Source organism: Protopterus annectens, chromosome 12.part0 (assembly GCF_019279795.1).
Source record: "Protopterus annectens isolate FY-2018-M chromosome 12.part0, PAN1.0, whole genome shotgun sequence".
Classification (NCBI taxonomy): domain Eukaryota; kingdom Metazoa; phylum Chordata; order Ceratodontiformes; family Protopteridae; genus Protopterus; species Protopterus annectens.
Genome location: NC_056746.1, coordinates 1,163,675,697 through 1,163,699,602, shown reverse-complemented (window position 1 = coordinate 1,163,699,602; position 23,906 = coordinate 1,163,675,697). Strand labels below are relative to the sequence as shown.

The following is a 23,906-nucleotide window of genomic DNA, read 5'->3' as shown; positions in this document are numbered from 1 at the left end:
GAAGAAAGCCCACTCACCTACTTCATCTTTCCTTGCTTTGGTAAGTAACTAGGGAATAGTAATTCTTTAGCTCAGTCAGGAAAATATAGTGAGATTAGTTGGGTCTACTTCATGTTGTCGTAAGCTGACAATATAGAGTCTGATATTGTCGGCATGACAATATCGAAAGTGAAGAACATTGTGCAAGTAAACGGAAATCTCCATAAGGGGAGATTTCCATTTACCTCAATGCAGTGCGGTCTCAGATTTGGTATATTTAAGTAGGGGGTGTGGGGGTGCAGGGGGGCTTGCCCCCCTGCCTATGCCGTTTAGTTTTTTTTTATGTTATTTGATGTTTTACTTAATCGATCAATAACGTGATATAGATGCGATTAGGTAAGTATTGTTTTTCTGTATCTGTGTGAAACTTTCCATCTGTGTTATTTTTAATATTTCCTTTGATTGAAACTCTGATGTTTATTGTAAATAGATATTTAGTATTTTCATGTTCTAAATATATTTAAATTTTTCATTGTGGCTGGTCTTTTAGAGAATATTTTAGTCTCTGGGAGTACTTGTATCTATTTGGCAACACTGTGGCTCCTCCTGAAAGACTTGCTGCATTGGTCAAACACTACCATTTGTATTAGTATTACTTTTACTCATTATAATTAGATACCCTTGTAAGAGCCTTAGAGTAGCTGGCTTTGGAGTGTCCTAGTGGCAGTACCTATCTTATAGTCTGGGCAAAGGTAGCAGAGCTAATAAATCTGTGCCAGCCTTTTCCGTGTGTGTGTGTGTTTGTGTGTGTGAGAGAGAAAACAAATCTGAGTGTGTTTATCATCTACTTGGAGCAGGGACACAGCGCACTGGTTTCACAGAGTGGGTGGTGGAGGACTTGGTTTGGAACACTTGGCTGAGGACTGAATTCTACAGCTATGCCAGTAGGGAGTTTTACTGGGGTCCTGGAGAGAGAGAGGGAAACCCAGCACCAAGACTGAATGTGTTCCCTGTGTGCTTTTAAGGGAAATTGTGCTTGGTGCAGAGAGCTGCATCTGAAAATACTGTGTGTATCTAGTTTTGTTCCTAGTGAACGTCCCTCACTGGTGTAGGCATGAGGGTTGAGGCTCCTTGATCACTGGCCAAGAGGAGGGGTGTCACACAAGACAAGGAATCTCTCATTCACCCTCACTTGCCAACCCTTCAATTGACAGGTAGGTACCAATTTTCTGAGGACATGCTTCAGGCTTTGCAGAAGGCCAGAAGACCCAGTAATAAAAAATTGTATGTGACTAAATTAAAGAGATTTTCTATTTGATGTCTCAAGCGTTGCCTGTTCCCTTTTTCTGTAGGGTTCATATGGTCCTTTCTTATTTGTTAGCATTGCTCAATTCTGGCTTGGCATATTTATTTGTTAGTTTGTCAGCCATTTCCTTATGTCTGTCTGTGAATCCACCTTTGGCTTCCGGTTTTGAAGTCAAACAATTTTTTTTAAAAGGTGGCCTTCATATTCAGCCTCCAGTAAAGCCTAATCCTCCTCCTCCTTGGGACCTTTATTTTGTTCTTGAGAAATTGATCCCACCCTCTTTTGAATCTTGCACATTCTTCTTCCCTACAACATTGTACTTGGAAGACAGTATTGTTGGTGGCTCTTAATTCGGCCAAGAGGATCTCTGAAATTCAAACACTCAGAGCAGATGTTCATCGTGTTACACTGCTGCAGTCATTACACTTGGGTTATCCTGTCATCAGGCGGTCCCGCAGTCGGCCAGAGTTCCAAAGTCTTGGTCCGGTGTCGGTTGCTGTCGCTTCTTCCCTGACGTCAGTGCGCCAGGGGTATATAAGAGGCATCCTACGCCATTTTCTTCAGTCTTTCTTGCAGCGCGGTGCCCAAAGCAGAAGCAGTTCGCAAGTGCCGGTCGGCCGACTCCTGAGATTTTTGAAGTCGAATTTCAGATCCAAAGTCTTCAATAAAGATGAGTACCCCATTGGGGAAACTTTTTCCTTGCCTCAGACCGATGTCAGAAAAAGTTAATAATTGTATTTCTTGTGGGAAGCAAATACCTCATAAGGACTTCCACTTTTACTGTATTCCATGCCTAGGCCCTGATCACAACGTCACTAGTTGTCGGTCTTGTGCTAGATTTAACAAACACACAATAAAGAGACGTTTTGATTTTGCTTTGCACTACTTTGGCCGAAGGTTCAATTATACTTTGCCGTTGGATCAAACGACGACCGCAATTCTGAAAAAACGCAAAGACAAGGATAAAGACAGCCATCTGAGGTCCAAAACCGATGACGAAACCTCTTTTAGGCCAGTCGCTGGTTCTCAGTGAGGCGCTTTCGCAGCCCCTGACACCCGCTACCTCAGAGCCACAGGCCGCCTCCGACTCCCACGTAGAGACAACTAGGCCTCTGGAAACTCAAGGTATTGGGCTTACGGAAACTAATCCCTCAGATGGGTCTGGAGCTGCTGAGCAGGCATCGGCTTCTGAGGGTGTTTTCAGACCTTCACAACTTACCGTTAAAGCAATGGGTCTGGAGCCGTTGAGCAGGCATCGGCTTCTGAGGGTGTTTTCAGACCTTCACAACTTACTATTAAAGCAACAGCCAAGACAAAAGTATCATTAAAGACAAAGAAGCAAGTACAGCATTCTCCTGGACAGTCCACCATGCCTAAGAAACAGATGCTTAAAATGGCCGAAGACCTCATTACTCTAATCAGGGGTTCCCATCCCCCTCCTGAGAAAAGGCCTAGGCAAGATACAGACTGATTCCTCTGATCAGGTTTCCATTTCCTCTGATTCCTCTTCAGACCAGGGATACTTTCTACCCCCCTATGAGGACTCTGATGCTGAAGAATCTATCCCTTCAGCCTCTCCTCCTGAGGATTATTCTTTTGGGGAAACTTTACATACCATGAGGGAGCATTTCCATTGGGGAAGTTAGGATTATTCAGAATCCAAGAAAAGGCTCAGGGATTTCTTTTTATTGCCTCAGCACAGGCCCCTGGCTATTCCGCCTGTGCTAGATATTGTGGATGATGTGTTCTCTGAGTCCAGCTTATCTCCCGATTCTTTGCCCCCTGCACCAGCCAAGCCAGATAGGTATTATAGAGTCCCTGACTCTCACAAGTTTCTTTATAAAAACCCTTCTGCTGATCCAGAAACTATTTCTTAGGGTCCAAAAAGGGTTAAGGCTTCCATTGCAAAAAATCCAGTACCCTCTGACAGAGATTCCAGAGCTTTGGATAGATGGGGGAAGAAAGTTTACACTTCTGCAACTTTAGCAGTAAGGGCTTTAAATTGCCAGTTTCACATGCTTAAGTACCAACAATATTTAATGGCTCAGTTAAAACAGAAAATGCTTGCAAGCTCAGAAGCTCCTGACTGTAAATAAATGCAGGATTTATTGCATGCAGTTGAACAGGTGGGAAAACATACTCTGCAATGTGGTTTTGATTCTTTAGAGGCCTCTTGTAGAGCCGCAGTTGCAGGTTCTGTGATTCGAAGACATGCTTGGTTAAAAGCACAGAGTTTACCTGATCATGTGGAGGCAAAATTATTGGATGCTGCTTTACAGCATGATACCTTGTTTGGTGTTAAGGCAGAAGAGGTGTTAAAGAAAATGGAGGATAAAGCTAAATCTATGCAAACAGTCAAGGATTTCTTGCAGGTACAACCACCTCGATTTAGCAGAAATTGGCCAACAAAGAATTGGTCCTTTCCAGTGTCAGACAGGCCACAGAGAGGCAGATACAGATGCCCAAGAGGCAGATCTCAACCCCAAGTCTCTAACAGACAACAACAGTGGGGCACCTCAACCCCAAAAGGAGGTGAGGACAAGTCTCAACCTTACAGGAAACAGTCCCAGTGACTTCCCCCCTTCGTACGCCAAGCAGTTCCCTTTTGGCAGCCCCCTTAGGGGGAAAACTAGCACTTTTTTCTCAAAACTGGCAAACAATCACCCAAGACAATTGGGTTCTGAATATTGTGTCTCAAGGTTACAGGTTCCACTTTCATACTTTACCAAGGCTAAAAGGAACGCTAGACCTGCCACAGAATCAATGGGCAGAGGCACAAAAACAAATTTCAGCCCTCATGGACATGAGAGCTATTCAAAAAGTACCACAACAGGAACAAGGACAAGGATTTTACTCAAGACTCTTCCTGGTCCCCAGAAAGGACAAGGCCTGGAGGCCCATACTAGACCTTTCAATTCTAAATACTTACCTGGATATTCCGAAATTCAAAATTTTGACATTACAGCAGCTTCTACCCATGCTGGGCAAGAAGGCTTGGCTTGTTACTCTGGACCTCAAAGAGGCATACCTGCATGTCCCTATCAGACAAAATTGCAGAAGATACTTCAGATTCAAAACTGGTACAATGCACTACCAATTCTCTGCACTGCCCTTTGGCTTATCTACTGCGCCCAGGGTTTTTACAAAGCGCCTGGCACCAGTAATTGCATTTTGCAGACAAAAAGGAATTCAAATATATCCATACCTGGACGACTGCCTCATTCAAGCAGAGACAAAGGACATTCTTCTACAGCATCTGGCGTTTGTAAAAAGGTTGCTAATTTCTCTAGGGTACACAGTAAACGAAAGGAAGTCAAAACTAGTGCCCTCACAACAGGTTATATTCCTGGGTGCCAGCTTAAATACAATGGCCCAGATGGCTTATCTCACGCCAGACAAATAAATTCAATTAACTAAATATTTTCAATCACTGGCAAAAACTTCCCATCTCCCTGCAAGACAAATTCTGCAGGCCCTGGGATTCATGGCATCCTGCATACTACTAATACCATATGCCAGACTGCATATGAGGAAATTACAATGGTACCTAAAAAGTGTTTGGACTCAATGCTGTCACAGTTTAGAAGCAGTAATACCAATGATTCCCAGCCTACAACAGGAGTTCCGATGGTGGGCACAGGCATGTCACCTAAACAAGGGTCACCCTTTTACCCTACCCACAGCCAGGCAGACTCTAACAACAGATGCTTCGGATTACGCCTGGAGAGCACACATGGCAGGAAAATGCATTCAGGGCAAGAGGACCACAGACCAGATGCATTTTCACATCAATCAAAAAGAAATGTTGGCTGTTCAAAATGCCCTAACAGCTTTCAAGGACCTTCCGCATCCAGGACAATTATTATTAAAGATGGACAATACCACAGTAATGTGGTACATAAACAAGCAAGGGGGCACTCATTCTTATCCCCTATGCAGGCAAGCCATGACCTTGTGGAACACAGCTCTAACGTATCAAGTTCATCTGCAAGCACAATTCCTGCCAGGAAAGAAAAATACTCTGGCAGACGATCTAAGCAGAAATATCATGGACCCTCACAAATGGAAATTGAATCCACAAATCTTCAGCATGGTAACGCAAAAATGGGGATGCCCAGACATAGATCTTTTTGCCTCCCCACTGAATTGCCAACTACAAAAATTCTGCACAAGGACTTATCACACACAAGCATGGAAAGTGGATGCTCTCTCGTTCAGCTGGAAAAGCCTAAAAGTTTATGCCTTCCCACCACTGCCTCTCCTTTCAAAGGTACTCCTAAAAGCCAGACAAGAAAAAACACAGATGATCCTGATTGCTCCAGACTGGCCACGCCAGCACTGGTACCCAGTCTTAAAGAACTTAGCTCAAGACCCACCATGGATTTTGCCTCAAATTCCACACCTTCTGACTCAACAAAACAATCAGATCCTGCACGGTCAGCTCAAAACCCTAAACCTGGCTGCATGGCAGATTCGTTAGTCAAACAGGCAACACCTCTCTCTAAAGCTGTTATGGATGTCATTTTGGAGGCCAGGAGGCCTAGCACCAGGAAAGTTTACTCAGAAAAATGGAAGAGATTCTGCGCCTGGAACCAGGCTCAAAGCCTTGACCCTCTTGTCCCAAATATTCCTCAGATTTTACAATACTTAACTGAGATGCTGGACACAGGTCTATCCTTCTCATCAATTAAGATCCACGCTTCTGCCATTTCAGCACATTACAACATGGATCCTCCTTTATTCTCTCATACCTTGCTAAAGCAGTACCTCAGAGAGGCTAAAAACATAAGACCACCCCGGAGAGCACCAACACCAACTTGGGACCTCAATTTTGTTTTGGAAAAACTGACCCTGCCACCTTTTGAGCCAGCCAATACAGCTGATCTAAAATTTTTATCATGGAAAACAGCTCTGCTCCTGGCAGTAACTTCAGCACAAAGAGTCTCAGAGCTACAGGCATTAATGGCAGTGGAACCTTTTATAATATTTCATCAGGACAGGGTTTCTTTAAGGACAAACCCAACCTTTATGCCAAAGGTGGTATCTAGTGTGGCTCTTAACCAAACCATCCATTTGCCAACTTTTTATCCAAACCCCCAGAATAAAGGGGAGAAACTTCTGCACTCTTTGGACATACACAGGCAGCTACGCTTCTACTTAGACAAAACAAAAGCTTTCAGGAAAACTGAGCAACTGTTTGTAGCATATGCTGCAGGATCACAGGGCAAGGCTATCTCAAAGCAGACTATATCCAAATGGATAGGACACTGTATTCGTTACTGCTACACACAGCATGTAAAATCAGTCCCTAATAACATTAGGCCACATTCCACCAGGGCAACAGCCTTTCTCAGAGGAGTACCTACCAAGGAAATTTTGGTGGCTGCAACTTGGAGTTCAGTGCACACCTTTACCAAGCATTATCACTTGCCTCTTTTTACTCTAAATCCAGAGCAGGATTTGCCACTGCAGTTCTGCAGGGCCTCATAGCCAATCCTAACTCTTTATAGACCAGCCACCCAACCTTAGCTTTGGGATTCTACCCAAGTGTAATGACTGCAGCAGTGTAACACGATGAACATAGTACAGTTTTGTACCTACCATAAATGTAGATGTTTGAGTGTTCACACTGCTGCAGTCCAGGTTACCCTTCCTCCATCCCCTCTGAACTAGCTGGACTTATCTATACCTTTCTATCTTATACAACCTTTGTGGTGTATTTGCTTGTAACTGAAGGTATTGTTTTTATTTTATATGTATATTTTTTATTAGCAATATGTATTGCCTACATGTTTGTGGGCATCTGGCATCTGGGGCAAGAAAAACTGAAGAAAATGGCGTTGGATGCCTCTTATATACCCCTGGGTGCACTGATGTCAGGGAAGAAGCGACAGCAACGACGCCGGACCAAGACTTTGGAACTCTGGCCGACTGCGGGACTGCCTGACGGCAGGATAACCCAAGTGTAATGACTGCAGCAGTGTGAACACTCGAACATCTACATTTATGGTAGGTACAAAACTGTACTTTCTACCTTTTTTGTTTTTTTTTTCACAGGGACAAGGTTTATTTGCATATGTTTATATACCAGTCTTCCTTTTATGCCCAAGGTAGTTAATGGTTTGTCATTAAATCAGTCCATTCATCTTCCCTTTTTCCTTTCTCCACAGAATCAAAGTGAGTGGGTTCTTCACACCTTAGATTTACATAGCTAAACAAGACAAATCATGTCAGGAAATCTGAGAAGCTTTTTGTCTCCTTTCATGCCAGGAAGTTAGGTTTGGTGGTATCTAAGCAAAACATCTCCTGGATTTCAAATGCCATCTCTTTTTTCTGTTCTTTTCATGGCAAGCAGCTTTCCTCCTCTTCTGTTCTTGGTCATCCTACCAGGTTGGTGAAATCTTCTGGTGCTTTGTTTTAGGGATCAAGATACTAGATCCATCTTGAAAGCTAATACTTAGTCTTCTGTTCACACTTTCACCAAACATTACAAGGTGGATGTCATTTCTAGGGTTAGGATGGGTTTTGCCATGGCCAGCCTTCATGGGTTTTTGAAGGGCTCTTCTATAGCTTCCTCTTCCTATACTTTACAGTAACTTTTGTACTGTCCCAAAGAATGCTGCAAGGGAGATATAGTACAATTGTCTAAGATCTTACTGCAACAGTTGATTTACTACTTCTCACTGTTACAGTAGTCTGTCCCTCCATCCTCCTACCTGTTACTTTGTTTTTTCCTTCTGGCTGAGGGATTTTCTTTCATCGTCCTCCTCTTCTCCCTTTCCCCTTCCCTTCCCAGATGCCTCTTTTGCTGCTTTCCTCTGGGGTTTCTGTAATTCTTCATGGCCGCTTCAGATGTTCATATTGATCACTGCTGCAGTAGCCTTAGCTATACGAGTAATATCCTGCCAGAGATATAACAGCTGGCCAGCTTGCAGAGCTTCAAGTCCCCTTCCATGCACCCAGCCTGTCAAGCAGCTCGAGCTGACCTGACTAAAATACAAGTTTGAAAACAGTCCTCCAGAGCGTTTTTGCCTCCGAAGAGTATGCTCCTGTGAGGCTTTCAAGGATTAACAGTCTGCTTGTGCTTTCTTTGGCTGAGCAGAAAACTTTCCTTTGGGGAAACCTTCCATTTCCTTAAATTTATTGATATTTTATTACTTTCCACTTCAGGAAAGTTATTTTAATGCTAGGAGTGTCATGTTTTAATAGACTGTCTCAAAACTGTAATGTACTTTCAACTGGAACATTCATTGTTTCTGTCAGTGTAAAGGTAGTGTAAACTATCTGAAAATGTTTTCTGTGGAGAAATTTTTTCCCCTTTGTAGGGCTGGCATAGTGTTTAAGTGCTTTTTACTGAGTTTTTTTTTTCCTGTCACAAAGGGTAACTTTTGTTGACTGGTAGTTTTACTGGCGTTTGCTGCTAGTCTTTCCCTTGAAAGAGGCACCATTTTCAGCTTGGCCATGGAACCCCTCCCGTGGTTGGTCCGTCTTCCAGCCCCAAAAAGAAAAAGTTAAGCAAATAGCCTTTGCCACAGCAGCAGGCTAGCAGTTTGCCTCAGCCACAGGTGGGTGATTCTCCTGCGGCCGTTTGTTGTGCCTCAGACCACTCATCTTTTACTTTGGATCCCTAAGGTGTAGAACTTACAGCTACTATGGACCAGGGATTAGCTTTGTCCTCTTTGGCTGTTGAAGTCCCTTCAGTGGGCAAGAGAACAGCCATTCTTGTTGTTCCTGAGAAAGGGAACAAGGAAGTTTTCCCTGTTGTGTCAAAATGCTGTACCCATCCCTGGGGAAGCAGCTACTGCCATTAGTAACATGGCTGGCCCCATTTACAGAAAACCAATCATGTATCTGCTCCCACCTTAAATTTCTTTGGATAGGAGTAGTTTACTGGATTTGGCTCGGAGTTTTAATTCAAGCTATTGGTCCTTCTTGTAAAGTAGTTTCTGCTAAAAGACAGAGGGATTGATCTTTCCGTGAAGAGATTCAAAATTCTGACTCTAAACTGGCAGATGCAGACAGATTCAGGGTTTTTTCCTCAGATTTCTGATTCAAAGTCAGAGGAAAGTTCAGTTTGAGTCTCCCTGTGGTGGTTCCTCATTCTCTGAGATTAATGCAAGAAAGTGCCAATGTTTTCAATGGGAGAACACTGAATTTTCTCAGTCTTTCAAAAAATACTACAAGTTGTTACAGAAGGATTTTCCAGAATTGATGCAAATTCCTCTTGTTCTGTCTGCTTTAGAGGATGTGTGTGTTACTGCTTGCAGTTTTCCTGGTAGTCAGCCAGCTGCTTCTAAAAAGGCAGATAGAATGTATACAGTTCCTCAGTCTTTTACATTTTTATACACTATTCACAAACCAGAAAAAGCAGCGTTAGTTGATCCCACTGCTGCTAAGCATGTAGTTAATTCCAACCCTACTCTTTCTGATAAGGATGGGAAAATTAATGATGGGTATGGGAAAATAAGTCTATATTTCTGCAACTTTGACTTTCAGAGTTTTGAATTGTCAGGCTCATATGTTAAAGCATTTTCTGATAAATTGTGAAAGTATGAGGAATGTTTTATTTGCAGTTTATTCTTATGAGGAAATGTACAACTTAGTGGCTTCTGTTGCACAGGTCAGTACTTCTTGTTTGCAGTGTGTATGTATGACCGTGATACTTCAAGGACTATAGCCATTGGTACTGTTTTAAAGAGGTTTGCATGGTTGCATTCAGACAATGATAAAATGAGATTTTAAATTCTGCCTTGGATAGAGATTGTGTTTGGTCCCGCTGCTGCAGAAGTCATCAGAAAGTGTGATGAAAGGGGCAAGCTGGCCCAGGGAATCTGTAATATTTTTAACTCTCCTTTTCCAAATTGTTCAAGGAATTTTCTTTCTCTCCATCCAGATTTGATAAAAAAAACAGAGTAAACAGTTTCATTAGAATTCGGGTAAACCGAAGTTTAAGAAAAAAATGGCAAGGGGTTTCAAAAAACGAAGTCTAATCCTCCGAAAGCCAAAGACAATCCAGCAAGCCTGAATTAACTACTCAACAGACCTTGTGTCCAACTCCCATACTAGTGCTTTTTTTCCTCCAGAAAGCCTGACTCTATTTTTCTGTTTGGCAACAGATTGTTTCAAATAGGTTCTGAAAATCATTCATCAAGGTTACAGATGACAATGGGAGGAAATTCCTCCTTTCATAGGGTCATTTCTCATCCTTCATATCTGAGTATGTGGTCTCCACCTGTTTTTCATAATCACATGCTGTCTCAAGGGGTGTCAGATCCAATTCATCTTCCCAAGTGGGATTTTTTTTTTAATTCAATGATATTCCTAGTGCCACAAAGGAAAATGCTTGGAGACCATTTGTGGATTGATCTTTTCTAAACCTGTTTGTGAACATTCCCAAATTCAAAATGTCACTTCACAGCCACTTTTTCCTCTTTCAAGTTTCCTGCTAACACTGAACTTAAGGTGTATATCACATCCCTATTCATCCAGACAGATTTTTTAAGGTTTTATGTGTCTGGATCACATCATCAGTTCTCTGCCTTACAGTTTGGACTATCCAGTGAACCAAAAGTGTTTATAGTGTCTAGTTCCAGTTTTAGCTCAGTGCAAGCTACAGAGTATCCACATTTTTTCTATATTCAGACAACTTGCTCATCTTTGCAGATTCTATTTCAAAGTATCAGGAATCTCTGTATTGGGTGACAGATCTCTTACACAAACTGGGATTCCAAGAGAACATTTAAAAGTCTTGACTCTCTCACACAGGATTGTGTTCCTGGGATGTCAACTGGACACCTCAGTTCAAAGAATTTTTTTGTTAAAACACCTTTATTAAATTTTCACTAAAAACATATACAACATACATTAACAGAAAATAAAACAAACCATTTTAACATTTTTTCCATTTAAGTACAATATACATCATATATATTTTCTTTGCTACTCCGTTCCAGCATTATAAAAAAGTCACTTAATTCCTGCCTTCCCTTAAACCTCAGTCTTCCTCCTCCTGAACATTATTATGAACGTATTGTTCCCAAAATTCCCATTTAATTCTGTGTAATTTGCTCCTTCTCTTTTTAAAGATCCATTTCCAGTTTTTTTCTCTCTTTTATAATATTCAGTAACCTCAAATACAGTTGTTGTACACATTGATTCCCATTTTCTAGCAATTGCTTTTTTTGTCAGCCAAAAAAATTCAACTTTAATAAGGCCTCACTATGTCTAGGCAATTCAGATCCTGTATCCCAGCTCAAAAGAATCCTTTCCTTACTGCCGTTTGCTTACCCAATATTCCTGATAGAATATTCTGTAAGGATTTTTTTTAAATCTGCCAACTCGGTGCACTCCCAAAACATGTGCTCCCAATTACCTCTTTCTTCTCCATCACTCCTCCAGCATTTGTTCTATACTTCAGGAAAATATCCTTGAAGTCTTTTTGGGGGTATAAAAATGCCTCTGAAAACAATTCCAAGCAAAGAGCATAAACCATCTGGACTTGATTGCGTACTTGGGAGCCATACACATGTCTTACTATTTTTTTTCTCATACTTTGCTTTTCTAGTCTCTCTTCCCTGTCTTTTCTAACTTTATCTGATTGATTCTTATAGTTGTCATACGGTATTTTATATTCCCTACTGACTGACCCTTTTTAAATAGCTGTTTTTATTCTAGATTCAACTAAAAATTCTACTAGAGCAGGCCTTTCACTTAAAATTCTATCCCTTTCCATTTGCTTCTACTCTAAGATCAAGTCCGATTAGGGAAGGCAATCTCTAGCCTGCAATCAGTATGTCTTCTTGGCGTCATCCCACTCTGTTACTTTTCCTGCTTGTTACTTACTCCCAATATCTTGGTTCCTTTGCCAGGGTTCTGTAGTAAATTCTGACCTCTGCTTTGTAATTTAGTGTTACTTGCAGCAGTCCCTACTGACAAAAAGCTCCTTTCTCCATTCTGGCTTAGTTCTTGGAATACTTTCCGCTACTTCATGAATATAATATTCTGAATGGTTGCTGTCTTCCTTAAGCCCCCCCCCTCTCTATTTCCAGAACTTTCCCCTTGCTTCATTATCATCCCTTTCTAGTTTGAATTATAACCTTCTGGTTGTGCCATGTATGGCCTAACTGTGTAGCTCTAAAATATCCCAGCAAATCAGGTAAACCTAAACCACCTTGTTCTATATTATGGATCAACTTATCCCACTTAACTCTTGCTGTCTTTCCCTCCCAGATACATTTCTTCAGTTCTTTAATTATTGTCCACAACTTGTCTCTGGTCCATTTAAAAGCATGCCTGGCCCATATAGAAGACTAAAAACATTTTCACTGCTTGTATCTTGAGGTTTCACCTTCTTCATTTTTGTCCAAGCACAAATACACCTCGCAGCCAAAGTCCTCCAAAACACAGAACACAATTTATTCACAAAATAAAAGACTAAATAGTTCTATTTAGTCTTTTATTTTGTGAATAAATTGTGTTCTGTGTTTTGGAGGACTTTGGCTGCGAGGTGTATTTGTGCTTGGATTCGTATTGTTGTGTTACACCTGTTTGGCACCGATTTTTTGTTTAGTGTTCTTCATTTTTGTATCATCTTTTGTTTAGTCTCTTCCCAAAGATCCTTTACTGCTGTAACAGAAACGTTTTTAATCCATACTCTTAAATACTTCATCTTATGTCTCCTTAAATATGGGTGTTGCTGAACCAATTTGTGTGGGCACGTAATTTATGGCTATAGCCTTTATTTTGTCTTCATTAATTTTATATCTTGAAAAGACTTGAAACTCTCTCAAAATGTTCCACAACACTGAGCTATCCTTTTCTGGAATTATCAGGTACAAAATATCATCTGCAAATAAAGCCAATTTTTCTTGATTTACCATACCAGTTACATCTTGTGTTTCCGAGTCCCTTATTTTCTTTGCCAGTGGCTCTAAATAAAGTAAATAAAGGGGAAAAAGCACACCCCTGCCTGGTTCCTCTATGCAGACACAACTTATCTGCAAGGAACTCTTCCCCTTTAATTCTTGTCTCCAATCCTTCATATATCCTTTTAATTAACCTTATTATTGTATCATTGAATGCAAATGCTTCCAATCCTATACTCGTAAAACCCCAGCTTACTCTGTCAAATGCTTTCTCTGCTAAAGCACTCACCAAAAATAGAGGCATTTTCTTGCATTCTGCTTCCCTTTGGATCATCATTTTTTATATTAATGTCAACTGTTTGCCTTCCCTCTACAAAACCACACTGATCTATGGCTATCAATTTTGGCAACACCATAGCCATTCTTTCAGTTAGTATAGACATAAGCACTTTATGTGGTTTTAAAATTAAAATGGATCTGTATGAAGCTGTGTCTGAATGGTCGTTGCCATCTTTAGGCATTATAGCCTCCACAGCTTTCTTCCAAGATGTTGGTGCTGCATCCCGTTTTAAAATACTGTTAAAAAAATCTTCCAGATTTTTATCACTTTCTTCCCTCATAATTTCCAGACTTCCACAGGAATACCATCTTCTCCTGGAGACAGTTCAAAATCTTTTTTTTTTCCACAAGAAAAATAGATCTTTAGATCCATTTCTAAAGTTTTCCTTTCAGACTTTGGCCACTGCGAGGAAGTACATCGGGAATTTGGATCTCATGGCTTCTATGATTCTCATGATACCTCTGACAAAACTCCACATGAAAAAGATATAGTGGTGTCTGAAATCTCTTTGGTCCCAGCATCAACACTCTATATATATCTTTTTAAATCCCAATGTTTGTCAGAAGAGAACGCTTTTGGTGGAGTATGCAGATATCCTTAAATCCAGCTCTTTCTTTCTACCCCTCTGCTCCAAAGCGGTCAGTCATCACAGATGCTTTGGACTATGTTTGGGGAGCAGTTTCAGTATGGATAAAAGTGCAGGTGGTGTGAGACATAAAGGACAGACACAAGCACATGAATATTGAGGAGATGCTTACACTGATCTGGGCACTCAAGTCTGTTAAAAATCTTTGGTCCCGAAGACCTCTTCAAGTGATTACAGACAATATCACAATTATGTGGTACATCAGCAAGCAAGGAGGGAACAAGGTCATACCCCACTACCCTTTGCAGACTAGCCAGGTTGGCACAGGATATAGCTTCACAGCATGGCCTTATTCTACAGGCATCCTACATTCCATCGAAGCAAAAGTGGATGGCAGGCAAGCTGCGCAGAACCAGGGCAGACCCTCACAAGTGGAAACTAGATTGGTGGGGGTCTTAACAAGATTTGATCCATCTCTAGGGAATTCCTCAAGTAGTGCTGTTTGCCACCTGTTTGAACAATCATCCGACAAAATTCCGTTACAGGAATCTGTGCAAGAAGACATAGAAGACAGATGCTTTTTCTTTGGACAGGAATGCTCTTGTGTGCTTTTCCACCCTTTCCTCTAATATCCAGAGCACTTCTGAAGATTCATAAGGAATCCCCCAAGACCATTGTGGTGACTCTGTTCTGGCTCAGGCAGCCATGATTCTCCCTTATTTTGGAAATGGCCGGGGGCAGTTACCGCAAGCTTCGTCAAAGACTGGACCTACTTATACAAGAACAGGGCTGGTTAATACACCCTGACATCAGTTGACTGCCTGTATGGTAGGGTCGTAGTTCCTTTAGGCTCCTGTTTCTGAGGATTTAAAGCAGATACTAATAGAGACAAGAAAGCCTGCTACTAGAAAGTCATATATTAACAAATGAAAAAGGTTTTCTAGTTGTCAACAACATAATCAGCACCCATTCAGAGCTAGTTGCTCTCCGGTTTTACATTGTTTGTGTGAGTTACTATTCTTTGGCCTTTCTTATTCCTCTATCATGGTTCTTTTATTGGTCATTTCATCATGTTTGCCCATGGATCCTCATCTTTCAGTGCAGTGTCATGTCAGAATTTTCTTGAAAGGGGTTTTGCATAAGTGACCTGCAAGAAAATTGGTGGTCCTTCCTTGGGATCTTAATTTTCTGTTACAGAAGCTGCTCCATCTGAACCAGCTGATATGTCTGACTTGACGTTCTTAAAATGGAAAACACTTTTGCTGATTACTCTGACCTCTGCGAGAAGAGTAACTGAATTGCAAGCTCTTATGGTGAGCCAACCCTATCTCATTTTCCGTAGGGACAGGGTTTCTTTAAAAACTAATCTTTCTTTATCCCTAAAGCGGTATCCAAGTTTAGTTTAAGCCAAACTGTCCATCTCCCCATATCTTTCCTGAACCTAAAAATGAGGAGGAATGGATACTCTTTACCTTGGATGTCCACAGACAGCTCAGGTGCCATCTTGGCAGAACTAAATCTTTCCCATCTTCAGATCAGTTGTTTATTTCTTGTGAAGGTAAGAAGAATGACAATCTTATCAAAACAGATTATTTCCTAATGGTTGTCTTATTACCTTACGTTATACTCGCTATGACAGATCTATTCCAGGCAAAGTCAAGTCCCACTCTACCAGAGCCTTGGCTTCATCTGTAGGGCTTTAGAAAATGTTGGATTCTAGAAGTATTCTAGAAGCTGCTACTTGGTCCCCTCTGTGTACTTTTACAAAGCAAAACTCAAATCACAAACTCAGAAAAAAATGTAAAACAGAGACTAAACAAATAACGCCAGTCAATTAAATCCAAAACTTTTACTTAGTTAGCGCTTTCATGCAGGACACGACCTGCACTTCTTCAGACAAAGTAAAATAAAGCACCTTACATTTTTATATGTGGTTCAAAGTGCTTAGACCAAACCCACCATTAATTGGATAATTAAATTGATTCATCCAATTAAGTCAATAATGCAGCAACCACACAAAAATTGACTCTAAAAAAATATATATATAACATTCATCAAAAATGTTTGTATAAAATTGTTTGTATACAAAATCATCACAACCAAACATTACCTAACTCTAATTTCATTATATTATTATAAAATATAATAATAAATTTAAAAATATAAACTTATAAAAATATAAATGAAAATAAATTCATTTTATATTAATTATATCTGTTCTATACTATATTGAAAATAATACTGTACAAAGCTGAATTTAATTTTCGTTTAACACCAAAGCAAACCTTTATGTTATTAGAAAGAAATATATAATTTTTAACTTTAAATGCATAAAAATTTTCATACTTTTACAAAGCGTTACAAGCTTGATTCCTTCTCTATGTCTAGATAAAGCTTTTCTAGTACCATTCTCCAGAGGACTGTTCTCCTTCCACCTCCAAAGTGTAGTTAGTTTTGGTAATCTCCTATTATTTAGCTAAGGCTACTGCAGTGTTCAGTCTAGTGACCAGTATGATGAACATAGTACAGTTGTGTAAGTTGAACTTACCATAACATTAGATGTTCGAATGATCACTAATGCTGTAGCTGCTCCCTCCCTCCACCCCCTTCTTTTTAGGTGTTTTTTTTTATGCCAGGGTATGAACATTTATATATATGTTTTGGTCCTAACATTGTCCTTTCAGGGCTCAACCTCCTCCTCTCTGCTGGCAAGAAAGGTCTGACAAGCATTGTGCCCAAACTTGTCTTTTAGTCAGCTCAGCTCCAGGTGCTTGATAGTTTGTGCCCATGGAAGGTGCCCTGAAGATTTGGAAGCTGTCTGGCTGTTTTAGCACTGGCAGGATATAACCAATATAGCTAAGGCTACTGCAGCAATGATTATTCTAACATCTACTGTTACGGTAAGTTCAACTTACACAACTGTACTTTCTGAGGATTAAACATTCATACGTCACGTATATTACCTTGCGCCTTGCATGTAGGACATGCATCTGATGTACGGTGCCCAGTAGATGAAAAGGCTTTGGTATGCTGATCAGACATTTGGCTGCCCTTGGCAGGGTATCCCATAGAGTAAAGAGTACTGCAACAGTGCGAAGTAGCCTATCTACTGTTATGGTGAGATCTTACACAACTGTACTTTTTAAAATATTTGAGTCACCTTCCTCTGGCCTGTCTTACTCCTCTGTCAGCCATTTATGCTTGCCTGCCCATGAATCCTTCCTTTTCTGTTTTGGTAAAAGTTTCTTAGGGGGGGGGGTATTAATATTAGGCCTCCTAGAAACAGTGGTCCCTTTCTGGGGTCTTAGTTAACTTTTCCAGGGCAAAGTTATTTATCCCTTTGAACCAGCTCCATAGGCAGATTTAAGGTACATTTTTGGAAGGCTGTTCCTGTTATTCTGAGATGTACAAAAAAAGTGTCTTCACTTGCAGCCTCTTGTGGTGGGTGACCCCATCTGGTCTTGAACATAGAATGAGTCTCATTAAGATCAAATCCCCTGTTTATGTCCTAAGCTGTTTGAGTTTGTCAGGTCATCATCCTTACAGTGGTCTAAATTGACCCTCAGGGCCAGTTAGAATTCTGAATACTCTAGGAGTTCATAGGCAGCTCAGGTACTGTCTTCACAGAACTAAGTCGTTTAGAAAAGCAGATCAGCTGTTTCTTATGATGGGACTAAGAAAGGACAAGCCATGTCAAAACAGGAGTGTTTAGTTGTCATCAGCTGTTGTCTTTTGTTATATTCCACTGTGGTAGAGTTCCAGGCAGTATAAAGGCACATTCTTCTACAGCACTGGCATTTTTTGTGGTATATTGGAAAGGGGCGTTTTTTGTGGTATATTGGAAAGGGGCGGATTTTAGAAGCAGCAGCTTGGTCGTCTTTTCCTTCCAGGTCTGGGAATGGCTTTGCTCAGACCATTCTCCAGGGGCTCCTGGATACTTATTCTTCCTCCTCCAAAGTTGGATAGTCTTTGCTAATCAGCAGATATAGCCAAAAGGCTACTGCAGCAATGAGAATGATGAACTTGGTACAGTTGTGTAAGTTGCACGTAACATAAAAAGAGATATTCAAATTCTTCACTAATGCATTAGCCGCACCCACTCACCATCCTTCTACTTCTGTACATAGATAATTGTTGGGATATAAAGTTATTTTTTACTGTTTATATTGTGTAAAGGTTTGGGATGAGTTTGCAGTTCCATCTGTATGTGCAAGAAAGTTTAGAAGATTTCTTCACTCTGCTGATTTCCCTTCTCTGGGCTATCCTGTCATGGCAAGTGCAGCTTGCGTAACTGTAGTCTAATAGGTATGTTGTTCAGAAAACCATTAAAGAACCTAGCTAGTTTTCTAATTGTCTCAGAGCATGATCGCACAGTAGGCAAATTAAGGCTGTGGCAGTCAAACCCTGCACTACAGGAAGCAGTGCATTAACAGCTAATAGCCTTAACCCACTATGCTAATTGACAGACATCTTAATATTTTTCTGCCCTGGAACATGTTCCTCATTTGTTTTCTCAGTAGCCATAGTACAAATGACAATATTGAAAGAAAGTAGAGAAAGTATATGGAAACTAAGGGGATTCACTTTCATTTTACATTCATTCATCATTAACCTAAAATTAGGTACCCAGGTTTTAATTTAATAAAATGACTAAAAATCATTCAGATATGGAATTAAGATGGCAGGCTCACAGTTCTTGAACTTGTCATGTAAAAAAACAGTGACTAAATGAGAGCCAAAGAAATTGAGTCTTGAGTTGCACTGGAAGCAGGTCTTTCAACTGTATCTGTTCTGGAGGTGCTGTTTTCAGGCTTGATTTACCCCTTCACAAGATTTTCTAACCCCTGTCCTGCCACAATCAGTTTTGAAGCTCTTTTATAACTCTGAAATCTGACTACGTAACCAACATTTTGGTGCCAACACTAATTTTAAAGGAAGACACTCGTATTACATCTCTCTTTTCTGGAAGAAAAAATAAATGGCTTTTTGAGGTACATTTTTACGGTATCACTTTAGTGTACTTGTAAATATTTTTGCATCACCTTTTGTTCTTAGTATTTTAAACTTGTGCTTCTAATTAATATCCCGCTGGAAGTGAGACTTCTTTTTCTATTCCCTATTTGCATTTTATGATGATTAAATGCCCCCTTTTGGGCAGTGTATATTTACTTTTCATTATCCTTTGTACTTGTTTTAGTGTCTGTAGGATGAGAGGTTTGACTATGTGAAATGTTGAATGGGGGTTAGAGGTGCGGTGAGCCTAGCTAGCAACAGTCTTGTTCCCTTTTTCTGAGCTGCTGAGGAACCATTGAGGTGCTGGCCCTGAAAGGCAACACTGAAGCAGGAGAGTCAAAAAAAATCTGAGTGACTGTGTGAAATATTTTAGGTAAATGTGAAAATAGGACGCCATTGTGTGGTCTTGAACTGTGATGAGAGCATAGAATGCAAGACTGAGAGAAGAGACGTTCAGTGCTATGGTATGGTTGGAAATTATGTTGGGGCGCCAAAAGAATATAACAAGTAGTTAGCAATTGGAACAGTTGTACAAGTGAATTTTTTCAAGCACTTTTAGAGAATGAGGACAGAATTGCAATTAGACAAAAATTATTGAGATCCCAGATGGAGTGTATGAAATGAACCTCAGTTTTAGCCTTTTTCGTGTAGGACAGCATGTTGCATGTGCAACAGCCCTCTTTCTATACTGCATATATTGGTTGTAGATATTGTTACTTTAAGTTACAAATATGTCATTGTGTTTGGACCCTTACATCCATAAATGGTGCCTCTCATTGTCTGACATGTTAATAAACATATCTGAGAGGTGTGATATCCTAGTAAAATAGTTAATTGCTTATTCTGTTTGCATTGCGTATACACTGAGTGAAGTATAGTGAGTTTATAAGATGCTTTTAGACAAATGTTTTAGGGAAAAGATGCAGTAGTATCAGTATTACTAGTGCCATACCTGTCAATCTCTCAGTGCAAGAAATCTGGGCAATGTGAGAAGCAATGGGGGGACAGAGGCCCAAAAATAGGGGCAAATTTTAAATATTGCGCTTCTTCTTCTCGGCTTTTCCTGGTTAGGGGTCGCCACAGCGGATCACCTGTCCGCTCATGATTGGCAGTGGAGTTTTACAGTGTCGAGTTGCCAGCCCGGCGCCCAACCTTCCACAGAAGGCACACACATGCACACACTCATGCCTAGGGCCAATTTAGAGTGTCCAATCCACCTTCAGCATGTTTTTGGAATGTGGGAGGAAACCGGAGCACCCAGAGGAAACCCACGCGACCTCAGGGAGGACATGCAGACTCCACACAGAAGGCACCCCGGCCGAGGATTGAACCGGAGAACCTCTTGCTGTGAGGCGGCAACGCTAACCGCTGCACCACCGCAACTGCCCTAAATTGTAAATATTGCTCTAATAAACTTAGAAAGTTGCTAGAATAACAGGTTTTGCAGTATTGTGCATTTTTCTGAACAATATGAAGTCTGAAACTCAAATGTCTGTGTGTTTTTTAGTGATTTCAGTCCTCATTAGACAGCCACAAATTTTGAGGAATAGACCAAAATATGAGGCAAAAATCTGTATATTCTGCCAAAATCTGGACCGCTAAGAGGTATGACTAGTGCTACCATTTAGCTGCCCTTCAAAAGGTAAAAGCATCAAAACTGAAGTCTCTCATTCTCTCCAAGATGGTAGACTTGCAGCACATTTTAAGCAGACTGGCATATATTCTTTAATTGTTTTGCTGGAAAATGTGCTTGCTTAGTGCAGCTTAAAGTTCTATGAGATAATCAACTGGCTAGTGCGAATGTTACTTTTTTTTGTTAAAGAACGTCAAATAATTTGTCCTGTTCACTATGGATTGTGCTTACTGGATGTTTCTTGTTAAAATAGTGGAGTATAAATGTTACTAAATGTAGTTGTTCTGTTTTCTCTCATCTACAGGTCCTTTTGGAAGGGAAGTTTTCTAATGAAGAGAGCTTGGCCAATGAAAAATTTGTCACATTTCTCTCTCTGAAGCTGAGACTTGTTAACATATTAATAGGAGCTCTACAAACTGAAACAGACCCAAACAACACACAAATGATACTAGGTTTGTATTTTTTATTTTTTTCTGTTCTTACTAATCAGTCTTTCATTGCAAGCTGATTTTCTTTTTTTTCCCCCAAAGTACTTAATTGCAACATTCTGTTTTACCATCCAGTGCAGTCCACATGAATGATGACCTTAATCTCCTGGCAGATGGCCCTTAAATATTCAACTTTTCCAGAGTCTTTCTTATTTACCATAGTCCCAACCCAGTGCCATAAATCACACATCAAGTAGCCTTATTTTGGCAAAGCATTTTTTTTTATAAAATTTCCTTGTTAAATCATAGTCATTAGTCAACTTGTCAGTTGTACTCTTCATGCTTGCTTCTATTATAAAGCAAATCCTATGTTGTCTTAATATTCTTCCACCAAATCATTATGTAAACATTCTATTTAGAGTTTCAGCAGTAATCTCCTCTCATTCCCTTTTCCCTCTCCCACAAGTATTTGTAGAGGTACTTCTACATGAATATTCTAAATCTTCATCATCTAATGGCATTCCTTAGTAATTGAACATGTTTTTTCCCAGTTTTCCTCATCTGTTTTTAGCTTAAATTCTCTAACTTCATTCCATGTCTTAATTCTTTCTCCTAACATAATTTTAGACAAGTATGCAATTCATCTTGTTTTTCCTCCGCCTTCACCTTATTGTCTGCATTTCTATTACACTTTAACCCCCTATTATGCTCATCTTCCTGCCAAATCCTATTGAACAGTCTTTGGGTCCCCTTTGTTTATCCAAGTGCCAGCTTCTTCTGAGATATTTCCAGTAAGCACTCTATAGCATCTACTTTCCCTTCCAGAATCATCTTTCTCTGTAATCATATTTTTCTAGTCCGCTTAATTAGCATCTGCTACTGTTAATATATTTGTTAAACAAGCTTGTAGATTTTCATTTCATGGTTCCCTACGCCTTCATTTTCTGTATTGTCAGTGACCGTTTCTCAGTCCACTGTGGGTGTTTCCTCTTCCCATAGATATTCCCTAAAAAGCTGCTTTACCTTCTTCATCAGGTCATGGCTCGGCAACTCCTAGAATGCCTGAACTCCATATACAAACTGAGGCATCAAGAATGGCTGCAGTATTTGTATATTCTGATCTGTAGCTAATCTAATCCCATCCTTTTATATCTGCCCTTTTATCTTTTCCAAAATCTTATTGCATGTGGATCTCATTACCTCCTTCACCACATGCCTAGTTACTTAATTTCTTCTACCTACATGTATATGTTCTGTGTCTCTCCATGTCCTTCATGTTTACCATCACTGCTTGAGTTTTCCGTAGTTTATTTTGTAACTCGAGATCCCTCCAAACATTTCCAGTAGTTCTCAGAGCTTTGGTTTATCTCTATCCCACTGTGTCATTGTTACTAATGCATCAGCATATAAAGATGTTCATCATTCTCACTGCTGCAGTAACCTTTTGGCTACATGGGTAGCATCTTGCTTTGGATAGATATAGTCAGCTTCACAGTGTTATGACTTCCTCCCACATCTTGACTCTGACTGCTGACTGTCCAGCCCCTTTGTGGGAAATCAGCAGTCAGAGTTAAGACAAATTCAGCACTTGCTGCTTCGAGAGGAAGCAGCTCTGAGACTTCACAGGAGCAGCAGCTGGCCTTCAAGATTAATTTCTGGCAGTTGTCCCCACAGGGAAATCCTTTCAACAGAAATCTTTGCCCTTCTAAGAAAATAATGTTATTTTTTATTTCCTGACTAAAAGCAGTATTTCCTTGTTAAGAAACCAGATGTGTTTCACAACATCAGAAGTTTCCTGTCTAAGGGCCACCATTTTTATGGTAACAGTGTACTAATTCTGTAAACTTTTAATTTGAATATGTGAATGTAAGAAATGGAAAATGTTTTGACAGGGCAGAATTTTTTTAATGTTTTTAATGCTTATGTACAGTTTGTGATCACTTACCTGTTAGGTTTTGCTGTCAGCGTTATTTCTGACTGGAATTTCTGGTTTAAGTTTGTAGAGAAAAGGGATGTGTGTGAGGAAGTATAAGTGTGTGTGTGCTGATTGTGAACACCTGTCTGACACATTACCTTCCCACTAATTCATTCTAGCCCTGCTCACTAGCTTTCAGACCTTTCCCTTGGCAGCAGCATTGAAACTTACTCCAGCCCAGCCAGCTCTTTTTCCACTTTAACTCTGTACGGCTGTTAGTGAGTGAACTTGTAGTGACCAGTTGTTTTACCTTGGCTCACTCACTTGAATCTTTAGGTTTCTCTCATGTAGTCCTTTCAGCCACTGTGGACCAGGGATCAGCGACGTCCACTTCAATTGTTCCAGTATCCAATGCAGGCATGGGAGAACGGTCTTCCTTGGGTCTGGGAGGTATGCTTGGGAGTTGGTTCTCAGAATAACCTGGAAGAAAGATCTCTTGACGGGCTGAAGTGCCGTCTCCTAGTTGGTCTTCGTAGGTGTTACCTGCAAAACAAAACAAATAAAAGCAAGTTAGACATTGTTTATCTCAAGACATAGTCTGTTCGTAGAGATGCTTTTCTTACCTTAACCAGGCAGTTATTAAAGGTTCAGGAGGATTACAGTTGACACCAGATACAAATGCCATATTTCCAGGGAATTACTCCCTAAACCCAGAATTAGAATTTTTTCCTCAGGTTCTTCAGTGCTGATTTTCCCTAGGTGTCATAGAACCAGTGCCTTTAGATCAACTGGATGAAGGTGTCTGTTCAGAATGTTTCGTGCTCCAGAGAAAGAGCTTTTAT

General features: G+C 40.4%; 1 protein-coding gene across 2 annotated transcripts in view; it reads left to right on the top strand.

Moving 5' to 3' along the window:
* The window catches only part of RALGAPB (Ral GTPase activating protein non-catalytic subunit beta), a 3,411,848-nt gene that overhangs the window by 1,792,310 nt on the left and 1,595,632 nt on the right, over positions 1-23,906 (top strand). For both annotated transcript variants that reach the window (XM_044090192.1, XM_044090191.1), the window contains exon 13: positions 21,026-21,173. In XM_044090192.1, coding sequence (XP_043946127.1) covers positions 21,026-21,173 — 148 coding nt within the window. The remainder of the gene's footprint in view (positions 1-21,025; positions 21,174-23,906) is intronic.